The 12,418-nt window shown below is 43.3% G+C and overlaps 1 protein-coding gene across 2 annotated transcripts in view; it reads left to right on the forward strand.

The window, feature by feature from the left end:
• The window catches only part of LOC123515523 (thrombospondin type-1 domain-containing protein 7B-like), a 531,642-nt gene that overhangs the window by 507,228 nt on the left and 11,996 nt on the right, over nucleotides 1-12,418 (forward strand). The window contains exons 8-14 of one of the 2 annotated variants that reach the window (XM_045274226.1): nucleotides 9,329-9,432; nucleotides 9,789-10,000; nucleotides 10,184-10,379; nucleotides 10,650-10,845; nucleotides 10,953-11,074; nucleotides 11,293-11,502; nucleotides 11,824-12,024. In XM_045274226.1, coding sequence (XP_045130161.1) covers nucleotides 9,329-9,432; nucleotides 9,789-10,000; nucleotides 10,184-10,379; nucleotides 10,650-10,845; nucleotides 10,953-11,074; nucleotides 11,293-11,502; nucleotides 11,824-12,024 — 1,241 coding nt within the window. The remainder of the gene's footprint in view (nucleotides 1-9,328; nucleotides 9,433-9,788; nucleotides 10,001-10,183; nucleotides 10,380-10,649; nucleotides 10,846-10,952; nucleotides 11,075-11,292; nucleotides 11,503-11,823; nucleotides 12,025-12,418) is intronic. The other variant, XM_045274227.1, reaches the window with a different exon arrangement.

Consider the following 12,418-nt stretch of genomic DNA (forward strand, 5'->3'; position numbering starts at 1 on the left):
TATTTCATTTGTTATTGTCGTTGTTGTTAGTAGTGGTGGTGGTGGTGGTGGTGGTGGTAGTACTGATGATGGTGGAGTGATATATAGATTATCGCATTGTTCTATAACACAATGGTGGTTCTGATTAGGCGTGGTGGTGGTGGTGGTGGTGGTGGTAGTAGTAGTGGTGGTGTATGTGTATGTGGTGATGAATAGGATATCAAATAAATCAATATCATCATCAATGCTCTTCCTCCTTCTACTCCTCCTCCTCCTCCTTCTCCTGCGAGCTGACCAATGGCGTTCTCTTCACCCTAATACTGAACGTGTGTGTGTGTGTGTGTGTGTGTGTGTGTGTGTGTGTGTGATTATTTATAAAATCCTCAGTTTTTGTCTAATATTTCACTTCTTATCTTCGTCATCTTCCTCTTCGTTATTTTTACCCATGTTTATCTTTCTCCTGCATCAGTCAGTGTGGAGACTTTTCTGAATACCTGACCTTGACAAGAGAAATAGAGAGAGAAAGAGAGAGAGACAGAGAGAGAGAAAGAGAGAATGATATCTACTTTATTAAATTCTCCACGAAAGATACTCGAAAAAAACAACAACTGCAACCAAAAACAGCAAAAATAACAGTAATCCCAATAATAACACGACACATGGATAGAAAACAAGAGGAGAAAAACAATCACTCAACTTGAAACGTCCCTAACAAACAATGGGCGATACGACAAACTAATTACAGTACCAGGGAATCGTTGGACGTCAGGCAGCTCACAATGGCATCAAATATTACACTCACATATGCAACAGAACCATCCACCTACCAATCCATCCATCCGTGTACCGCATCCGAAGAGCAGGAAGATACAGCTTAGCATAATCCCTACAGCGTATTTTACAAGTCCGGTTCATTTTTTCTTTTTTCTCGTATTCATTTGTCATTCATTCTTTCTTTTTTTCCCGCCTTTTTTCACATTTTTTTTCTCCCTTCCTCCTCCTCCTCCTCTTTCATCACTCTTCTTTTTTTTCACTTTCTTCTAATTTTCTTCCATTGTCCCCATCAGTCTCCGGGTTTCGTATTCCTTGCCGTGTCTGTCTGTATCCGCATCCAGGTTGTATTTTTACCACCGTGAGATACAAAGGAATATAAAAAGTCAAGGCATGAACTATATGTAAAAATCCGTCGCTAGGTAGATAAATATTCCTATCTTTGACATTTATTTATTTATTTATATTTCCCTTTTTTTTATTTCAAGAGGAAGGTAAGAGAAGAGAAAAGAGAGAGAGAGAGAGAGAGAGAGAGAGAGAGAGAGAGAGAGAGAGAGAGAGAGAGAGAGAGAGAGAGAGAGAGAGAGAGAGAGAGAGAGAGAGAGAGAGAGAGAGAGAGAGAGAGAGAGAGAGAGAGAGAGAGACCCCAAAAGAAAGGACATTTTTCATCCGTAGAGCCATGAAATAAAATCTAGATCCACCGCCACCTAGCCACGGGGACCTTCAATATTTCTGGAGCCACACCGCTGCCACCTAAGGACATAAAGAAGGGTGCATAAATATCCGGCACACTCGCGGGAATGCCTGAAATTTACGGCGAAGCATAATTTTTCCGCTGCCGAGTTCTGGAAAGCTGGTGGGAGGAAGCTGCTACTGTAAAACACACGCGATACACACAGAGACTCCCTCTTCTTGGTGTGTCGATGGTTGGTGACTCGTGGCAATCAGTAACGAGGGCTAATGTTTCCTAATATCCGATAAATAGATAAATAGATGAATAAAACACTCCATATACAATTGGAAAATAAGTAAAAATCCCTCTCAAAAAAACATCCTTCTGTCTTGTCATATGACGTTTTTTTTTTTTTCTATTTTATTTCATCTTATAAGGTGTATACAGAAAACAGTATTGGTAACTCTCTCTCTCTCTCTCTCTCTCTCTCTCTCTCTCTCTCTCTCTCTCTCTCTCTCTCTCTCTCTCTCAGCCAGGCGTGCATTCACAAAAAAAGAAAAAAAGGTCCTTAATCTTTAAATCCACACCTCTGACAATACAACGGTCAGTTATACAAAACAAATTTATTCATACGATACTGCTTTTTATATTAACCACAACACTAACAGGTACAAACAGGTATGGACAGGTATGATCATTTAACGTTTAGCCTTTAGAGAGAGAGAGAGAGAGAGAGAGAGAGAGAGAGAGAGAGAGAGAGAGACTAATATTGCAAAGGTAATAAAAGTTGCTAAAGAACGTTTTTTCGCTAAGCAGTAGAGACCACTTAGCAAGGAATTAGTAAGTGAGAGAGTAATATGAGTGAAGTTAAGACCTTAGACTCTCATACCATTAACATTACAAAGGAGATAATTGCAAATCTTCGGTAGAATGAACATGTAACAATTATTAAGAAACATATCTCACTGGCAGGTGGAAATTATATAACACAGAGACTAAAGGAGAGAGGGAAATGCAACGTTACGTATTTAGAATCAAGCAGCACAATAAATAACACAAACTTGACAATTCATAGCCTCACTAACTGGTAGGAATCACATACCGCAGATAAAGGAAAGAAGAAGAAAGCAAGAGAAACATACTGCCTAATTACAGAGACTAAAGATGTGGAATGAATGAGTAACGTTACATATTTAGACTCAAAACACTAACACAACCTTGATAATTGATAACCTCACTAACAGCTAAGAATCAAATATAGGAAATATGAGAAAGAAACAAGAAAGAGAAGCATACACTCACCTGCACAACGACAGCAACACAAACACACACACACACACACACACACACAGAAAGTTCAAAGGGACTCTAGTGTTCAGCCTACACGGGGTGGGTGGCTGCAGGAAGTGATAGGCTGATCCTCTTCAATAGTTTTCCAGCTCGAGTCTCGTCACCACACACAGAACAGGCGATAAAATGTAGAGCGCGAAAACAAGGAATGACACTTTTTTTTCAGAGGGATGTCGTCGCCCTCAGCTTGGGAAGAAATAGCACGGAATAAAAATAATAGAAGTTACGGATCAACAAAGGCAAGAAGCGAGGACATTGAATAGAGAGAGAGAGAGAGAGAGAGAGAGAGAGAGAGAGAGAGCCCAGGCTTTCTCTCTCTCTCTCTCTCTCTCTCTCTCTCTCTCTCTCTCTCTCTCTCTCTCTCTCTCTCTCTCTCTCTCTCTCCACTTCATTTTTTTTATTTTTAGTAACATAAGAGTGGAGTGACTTTCTCTTCAAACTTCTGCCACGAATAAACTATGAAAGGCAAGGAGAGAGAGAGAGAGAGAGAGAGAGAGAGAGAGAGAGAGAGAGAGAGAGAGAGAGAGGATACAAGACAATGAACTAACAGTAGGGAGAGGAAGGAAAGAACGTGTCAACTGGCAAAGACGACAGGGAGGAGAGGAAATGAAGTGGAGAAGAAAAATTAGACAGAAAAAGTAGGAAAAGATTACGCAGAAATACGAGAAGAATACAAGAGAATACGACACAAAGGAGCGGGAGGAAAGGATAGAAGAAATACGAGGGAAGAGGAGAGAGAAGAGAGAGGAAAAGGAAGCAAGGATGGAATAGATGACGAAAGACAACGAATAGAGGACAACAATCAGATAAAACAGACATTGATCCCGCTCTATCCTCCGCCCACCCATCCTGACACACATACAGCCAGACTAATCCGTAATCTCACTCCCGGAAGTATAATCATGAAGTGCCCAAAAGCCTCACTCACTATTTCCCCTTTGGCCTCTATTTGTGTTTCCCGTCACGTTGATCCCTAGCGGCAACACCACCACAACCACCACCACCATCACCACTGCCAGCCACCGAGCACTTCATCAGGCGAGGCTCAAGAAGGTTAGCGTAGAGAAACGTTTACCTCGGGACTCTAAACGGCTCTTGAAAACGCTTTATCTCAGGCTGCCGAGGCCCCCGCTGCTCAAACACGCCTGCCATCAGTACACAAGGGGCGCGAGGGGAGTCAGTGCCGCCCTCCTTCTCATGTTTGCCCGCCAGCGGAAGACTGTGTGGGCCTGAATGTGCTCAGACTTGAATCACCACCACCACCAGTACCAACACCACCACTACCACCGCCACCGCTGCTTCTAGACCTCTCTCTCTCTCTGACACACATCACCTTATCTTCATCTCCTCTCTCCTCCTCCTCCTTCTCTTTTTTTTTACGTCAGTGAGTCCCTTCCTCTGGTCTAGTGGGTGTGGGATAATTTAATTTCTTGTATCTCTCTCCCTTCCTCAGTCTCCGCGCCGCCTTCCCTCCGCTGGTGTAAACAAGTCCTCCTCCTCCCCTCCTTAGGTTCTGTCCTCCCCTCCACTGGCTAGACTCTTGATTCTCCGCTTCTGGTTCCCCATTCATCGTGTAGAGGCGGTGATATTAAGAGAAGAAATGGGGATCTTTATGCAAACTGGAACACACATACATACGTACTCTCTCTCTCTCTCTCTCTCTCTCTCTCTCTGTTACATCATCCATTCCTATCAGTAGAACTCTTTACTACGTCGCAGCTAAACACGTAAACCGCTTTTTTTCATAAATTTGTACTATTTACTAATGGTTTTCTTCTTCTCTTCCTTCTTCTCATTATCGCCCTCTCTTTTTCTCCTCTTCTTCCTCCTCCTCTTCCTTTTTATTTTTTCCCTATTCATCAATCTTCTTCTCTAATTTATCTTCATATTCGTCTTTCATATCCACTTCTTCCTTCTCTTCTTCCTCCTCAATCTCTTCTACCTCCTCTTCTTCCTCTTCCTCCTCCCTTTTTCTTCTTCTTTCCATCATCATCACCTTCCTTTTCTCCTCCTCGTCCCTTCCCCTAAAGAATCTCAAGACTTTTATTCAACTCTCAGGAACTCAATCAGCCGGTGTTGTCTCCTGTTGACTCTCACTCTACTCTCCCTCCCTCCATGCCTCCTCTCCTTTCTTCCCTTTCACTCACCACGCACCAACTCTCTCTCTCTCTCTCTCTCTCTCTCTCTAGCTGTTTACATTTTTCTTTTCTATTCTTTTTTTTCAGTAATTCATATTTTAGATATCTTGTAGCTTGAAATTCGTGTTGTATTTATTTTTTTTTTCCGTGGTTTGGTTCATATATTTTTTCTTATGTTCATGATTTTTATCTTTATTTTATTGTATCAAATTCTTGTCGTCTTCCTCATATTGTTCTCCTTATACAGTTATTTGCTTATTTTCTTGGCAGTAGCAGTAGTAGTAGTAGTAGTAGTAATGATATTATTATTAATGTTAGTAAAAGTAGTAGTAGTAGTAGTAGTAGTAGTAGTAGTAGTAGTAGTAGTAGTAGTAGTAGTAGTAGTAGTAGTAGTAGTAGTAGTAGTAGTAGTAGTAGTAGTAGTAGTAGTAGTAGTAGTAGTAGGAGTAGGAGTAGTAGTAGGAGGAGGAGGAGGAGGAGGAGGAGGAGGAGGAGGAGGAGGAGGAGGAGGAGGAGGAGGAGGAGATAAATAAGTTACAGTATCACTACTACTATTACTGGGATTTCTACCACCACCACCACTACTACCACCACCACAACTACTACCACCACCACCACCACCATCACCATTTATTATTACGAGAGTTATTCCTCTCTATGACGTCCTTATTAGGGTTATTTTCTCCTCCATCTTCTTTACCGCGTCCAGCCTTCTCTGATCTCCCTCCTCTTCTTCCTTCTCCTTCTTCTCCTCCCTTCTCTCCTCCTGCCTCCCTCCTCCAGCTTGATATGTGGAGGTCATCTGGTGTGTCGCCCTCAAGGGAAGACTAGCCCCCTACTCTCCCCTCGTCTCTCCCCTCGTCCCTTCCCCCTCGAAAGGACTGCCACATATGAAGGCCATAAAATATCGAGAAGGAATAAAGTCAAGGAAAATAAGTTGAAACATATGCAGTCAAGGGAAAAAATGGATTTCTGGTGATGGACAGAAATGCAAGGGGAAAGAATGTTAGACGAGAAAACTGAAAGGGAAATATTCTGTCTTTATTCCATGTTTACTTTTTTACTTTTCATTTCCTGTTCCATCCTTCTTTCCTCGGAAGGGAAGTACTGGGAAAAGTATCAAAGAACATACTTACTTATTGTGAGGAAAAATATGCAGTTTTATTCCTTGGTATTGTATTTTTTCCTTTCCTTCGTTTTTCCAGTCTTTTCCTCTTCCAGAAAGACCCGACAGTTCTCTTCCCTCCTTCCTTCGTGAGGGAACACAAGGAATAAATATCAAACAACATACAACATATACACTGAGAGGTATTTTCAGTTTTTCTTCCTATCTTTTCCTCCTCCACAAGACACTGTCACCTTCCCTTCAACTTTCTTTCGTGCACTGAATAACACACATACATACCTAGTATTAGACAACGTCATAAATACTTCATCTCTTTCTTCGTTCTTTATACTTTTTTCTCCTCCACAAGGGCCCGTCACTTTACCTTCCAACTTTCATTTTTCGTGCGGTAGATATAAGAAAAATAACATTGAATAATACACGTACATATCTAGTATTACTCAACGTCACAAATACTTCATCTGCTTCTTCTTTTTTTTATGCCTTTTCGTCCCCCACAAGGGCCCGTCAATTTCCAGTCCATCTTTCTTCCTTGGCGCGGGGACACGAGCACATTTCCGCTGTGACCAAACCAGCCTGTGAGCGATTGCCTGTGATTTAAGCCAACGCAATTTAACTTCTCCCCCGCCTGTGCCTCCGTCAGCAGCGATAAAGTGACGGAGAACGCAGCACCTTGCCTCCCTTTCCTCCCTATATTTCTTCCTTCCGTACCTCCTTTCCATCAAAATCCTCTCTCCTTCCATTCCATTCCGTCAAATTCCTCTCTCTTATCCCTTTCCTCCATGTCGCTTCACACATTCCACTTGTCTTTCCCTTGCCTCCTTACCTCCATATGCTTCCATACTTTTCCTCCTTCCTCTTCAACAAATTTTTCCTCCTCATGCTTCTCTCCCTTTCCTCCATGTCTCTTCATACCTACTCCCCGTCTTTTCCTTGTCTCCTTACTTTCATATCCCTCCGTACTTTTCTTCCTTTCCTTTTTCTTCAACATATTTTTTCTTCCTCCTTCTTCTTCTCTCCCTTTCCTCCATGTCTCTTCTCCACGTCTTTTCCTTGTCTCCTTCTCTCTATATCCCTCCGTATTTTCCCTCCTTCTCTCTCTCTCCAACAATTTTTTCTTTCTCCTTCCTTTCTCCATATCTTCCATGTCCTTTCACACTTTCTCCTTGTCTTTTTCTTACCCTTTTACGTTTATATTCCTTTGTACTTTCCCTCCTCTTCCTCTCCATCAAATTTTTCTTCCCCGTTCTCCTTCTCTTCCTTTCCTCCATATCCCTTCATACCTCCTCGCTGTCTTCTCCTTGCCTTCTTACCTCCATATCCCCTTGTTACTTTCCCTCCTTCCTTTAGAATAAATTTCTTCTTCTCCTTCCTCCTCGTACCGATACTTAACACCTAGGCGCGTCAGTCTCTTGTAAGAATGTATTTGACAGCAAAGGACAAATGGTGTTGCAAAGACGGGTGAGCGTGAGAGAGGGAGAGAGAGGGGAATGGTTTAAGGGAGAGTGGGTGAGAGGACAGTTCTTTTTTATGGCACCTCTGGCATTATTGACCCCTGGCGAATAATCGTTGGATATTGGTAAGCGCCAGACCTAACCCCTTTTTCTCCCTATTTATTGCTCCTCCACCTCCCTCCTTCCTTCCGTAACAGATTGCTCTTCCCCTACTCTTTTCCTTTCCTCTCTCTTTCTCTTTCTCTCTCTCCCCGTGCCAACTTCTTTCCTTAATCCCTTTTTCCCCGTTTTCTCTCCTGCACTTCATTCTTTTCTCCAATATTCTCCTTACAATTACTTTTTATCCTTCTCATATTTTCTCTTCCTCTCTCTCTTTTTCTTTACTTTTCTATTCTTCGTGTCTGGAAATTCGAGAGTTCACTGTAAGAACCAAGTCACCATTATCTCTTGGCTTTCCCCGCTGTGACGGAATGCTGAAGTAAACCTAATGGAGCTCTTTGCCTTATGGTTACTGCCAAGAGGTGATCGGGGCCTTACCTCAACGTGCGGGACTACACCTGAATTTTTGAGGTCATGTATAAAGGAGTATAACATGTCATTGTCTTTTGCTCTCTATATGTCTGTCTTTTTTAATCAATTTATTATTTTTCTTTTTTTTTTTTTCCTTAGTTTAAGTTGTACTGTTGTATATCACCTCTTGCAAGGATAATGCATAACTTTACTTAGTTTAGCATGAAGATGTAAAAATACGTTCAAGTATATAAGGATATGTTAAAATTATAAGTCAGTCTCTCTCTCTCTCTCTCTCTCTCTCTCTCTCTCTCTCTCTCTCTCTCTCTCTCTCTCTCTCTCTCTCTCTCTCTCTCTCACACACACACACACGTTTTTCTCACCGTCAGACAGGTGCGGCAGAGCGGTGAACAGGTGTGTCAGATTCTCACCTGCAATAATAAAAAAGAATGTGTTGTTAGACCATTTTATCTTACTATTCTGGACAAAATCTTCAGTTACTACGAATATGAACAAAAGGAAACTGCCTGCTCAGAAATTAAAGCAATACATGAGAATTTACTGCCTTTCCAAGTTTTGAGGGCATCTTGGTAATGGTCTCTTAAAGTGGCAAGTCTTGGGGTGGAAACAATAGGAAAGTAATTGCCTCTCTCACAGCTCCCGCATTGTGATGATAGAGTGTCTTGCGCCTTTTCCACAGGGGGAGGAGAAAGAGGAAGACAGAAAAAATAGTTAAAGACAAATACTATCATCTTAGTTCACGTACATGCATTTTGTGGTACTATGTATTTCCTAACGAGACGAAAAGTAGAAAGAAAGCAAAATCGTTCGTTTGCAGGAGGGGAGGGGTGATGGAAAAGAGAGAAAAAAAAACAGATTAATGGTAAATAATGTTTTTTTTTTCTGGTATATTAAAGATAGAATGAGGCACATACATGCATTTTTCAAACCTTACTATTTGATTTATTTAGTTATTCTTACTTATTTGTTTATTTCTTGTTATTTTTTTGTTAATATACAATTTTCCCATGTGACAAATATGAGAAAAGGAAGAGTGAAAAGTGCTGAAAGATGAACAAGATCCCTGTAAAGGTGAGATGTACATAATTAGCGAAACCTTATTTTTGTGTTGCTTTCAATTTTCCAACGTGGCTAAATGTGAAAAGTAGCTCCTTTACAGTGCTGAAAGACAAGTATTTTCATATGAGTCTATAAAAAATAAAGCGACGTGCATGAATATTTGTGCTAATATAGAAGAAATCGTCTTTATCTACATACATATCCATCTATTCATTTATTTATTCATTTTACTATTTTTCCTGCACAGGTGTGAGGTGGGTTGCGAGCGGGACTGTCAGGTGGGGCCTTGGTCAGCGTGGGGCATCTGTACACCAACTGACTGCACGGCCTACCCTCCGCCTGCCACACCAGGTATGGAAAGGGTAGCAAAAATCCATGGGGACTGTATGAAAGTGTAGCTAAGGGTGACAGCACATGACAATTTGGAGTGTGAGTCATATTTCCCTGTGTGTGTGTGTGTGTGGGTGTTCCTTTGTGTGTGGCTGCGGGGATATCTTTGTGTGCATGAAGGAGGTTTTATTTATTCATTTTTTGTTTGTTTTAGTCTACTCTCATTAAAAAAATTACATATATCAAAATAAAGAGTGTGTGTGTGTGTGTGTGTGTGTGTGTGTGTGTGTGTGTGTGTGTGTGTGTGTGTGTGTGTGTGTGCGTGCGTGCTTCTGGCAGTCTATGAGCGTTTCTGGTCCTGACATCTCTAGCCTTAGCAGGGTTTCGACGACGTCGGCGGCAGGTGGTGGTGACCCCGAGCCCGGGAGGAGCTGAGTGCCCGCCGCTGGAGGAGCAGAGTGAGTGTCACGAGGCGCAGTGTCACCAGTGGGTGATGGGGCCCTGGTCAGCCTGCCTCCTCAACAACCCTGCACACTCCTGCGGCATTGGCTACCAGCTCCGCAACGCCTCCTGCCTCGACAGTGCCGGCGTGAGTCACGGCCACACTTCCTTACTTTATCTGTTTACACTGAAGAACATTATTACTCATTCTGTTTGAACAAGGTAACAAGCAAGTTATGATGGCTAGCGTCAATTACAATGTTACTTCATGAGGTTAAGTACATATATTGATAAACATTCATAATCCAGTAAGTTGTGTTGCCTCCCACAGGCCCCGGCACCCACAGAGGAGTGTGAGGCTGAGCTGGGAGCGGCACCAAAGAACCAGGAATGTTACGTGCCGTGTTCCTACGACTGTGTGACAGGATCATGGTCACCGTGGTCTCCCTGTTCTAGGCCGTGCGCCAGTCAGCTACACGTGGGCTACACCCAGAGAAACACAAGCGTTGTGGCACCCCCCGGCCCAGGTGTGTACCTCGGACCTGAAGTGTCTCGCGGGAGGTGTATTGACAATAATTGCATTAATGGTTTACATTCACACAACAGAACGCCCTGACAGCAGGTTAATTGAATAAAAAGATCTTATAGGACATATCCCCTGCAGGACATAAATGATACACAAGTAGATCAAATAAAGCACGCCGCTAGATAGGCTTCGGAAATTGATTATGTTAATGTTTGTATTTACTCCTTCATTTTAAATGAAAAACATTCTTTCCTTTTCTCTGCCACCGCAGGAGGCAAAGGGTGTCCTCCCCCTGACGAGCTGACGCAGGTGGAGACGTGCCGCGTGGAACCCTGTGGCGGAGCGGCGTGGTCACCAGGACCCTGGGGGCGGTGCAGTCTCCCCTCTCGCGCCGTGTGTGGGCCTGGCCGCCAGACTCGCGAGCTCTACTGCCGTGACCACCTCAACAACACCCTCCCATCATACAGGCAAGACAGCCCGCTGTAGAGTGACACGAGTCCCTTCAAGACTGCACAGTGTCTTCATTTTGACTCATTCCGTTCCTTCACTTCTCACCCTTCCCTTCCCTCACCAGGTGCAGTGGCATGGCTCGCCCTGATGTGGAGCGGGCGTGTGAGGTGTCGTGTGGCACCGCCTGCACCGTTACCTCCTGGAGCGGCTGGTCACCCTGCCTGGCCCCGGACCCCTGCCCCATCGGTAAGCCACGCAACCACTAACGAACGACGCCTCAGTTCACGCCATCTACAACTTTGGATTCAATGAAAAACTCAAGTGATGATATTGCAGGCCGCAAACACCACACTTTCTAAAAGTTGGCATATTTAACAGCAAACACTAATCAGGCACCAAAAGTTACAAGACAAACATAGGATGTTCTCCGCACATGCATCTGACATATTCTCCCCTCACTGCAGACGGGGTGCTGGTGGCGTCCTCGCAGCGGCGGTGGCGGCGCATTCTGGTGGAGGCAAGCGAGGGCGGGAATCCCTGCCCGGTGCTGCACGAGGAACGAGGCTGCGCCCACGCCCCGGTCACGTGCACCACCCACCACTGGCGCACCGGACCGTGGTCACGCTGCGCCCTCGCTGATGACGTGGAATGCGGCAAGGGCTTCAGAGTGCGACGTACGTATTCTTATCACTGCCTGACAGCACTTTAACTTCGTTCTCTTCCCGTCATGTCATTTTGAAGTGACTTACGTAAAGCATCTCTTACTCTACTTTTGTATTTCCCCCTTATCTATGACTTGAACCCAGGGAGATTTCAAGACATTGCCCATTCTCTTGGCCAAATCTCTAGGCCCTGTTTGGGGACAGGCATCTAATTGAGCTTTTTTGTCTAATCATTTTTTTGTTCTTCTGTGCCAATTTTCCCATCTTTTACATAAGAAAAAAAAATGCTCGCCACAACCCCTGAGACAACACTAATGGCACACCGTCCCGCAGGTGTGGAGTGTGTGGACGCCACGGGCCAGACGGTGGAGCCCACCCAGTGCCTGCTAGGAAAGACTATGGTGCCAGAGAGCAGTGTGGAGTGCCACGTAGACTGCGCACGACCCTGTGTGCTCTCCTCGTGGTCGTCTTGGACACCATGCCCTGCAAGACCTCCCTGCGGCACCGCCTCCGTCAGGAAGAGACAACTCCTTGGTGGGTTCTCCCAACTATTTCTCTCTCTCTCTCTCTCTCTCTCTCTCTCTCTCTCTCTCTCTCTCTCTCTCTCTCTCTCTCTCTCTCTCTCTCTCTCTCTCTCTCTCTCTCTCTCTCTCTCTCTCTCTCTCAGTCAAGTGTGTGTGTGTGTGTGTGTGTGTGTGTGTGTGTGTGTGTGTGTGTGTGTGTGTGTGTGTGTGTGTGTATATATATATATATATATATATATATATATATATATATATATATATATATATATATATATATATATATATATATATATATATATATATATATATATATATATATATATATATATATATATATATATATATATATATATATATATATATATATATATATATATATATATATATATATATATATATATATA

This window comes from Portunus trituberculatus, chromosome 39 (assembly GCF_017591435.1).
Source record: "Portunus trituberculatus isolate SZX2019 chromosome 39, ASM1759143v1, whole genome shotgun sequence".
Taxonomy (NCBI): Eukaryota; Metazoa; Arthropoda; class Malacostraca; order Decapoda; family Portunidae; genus Portunus; species Portunus trituberculatus.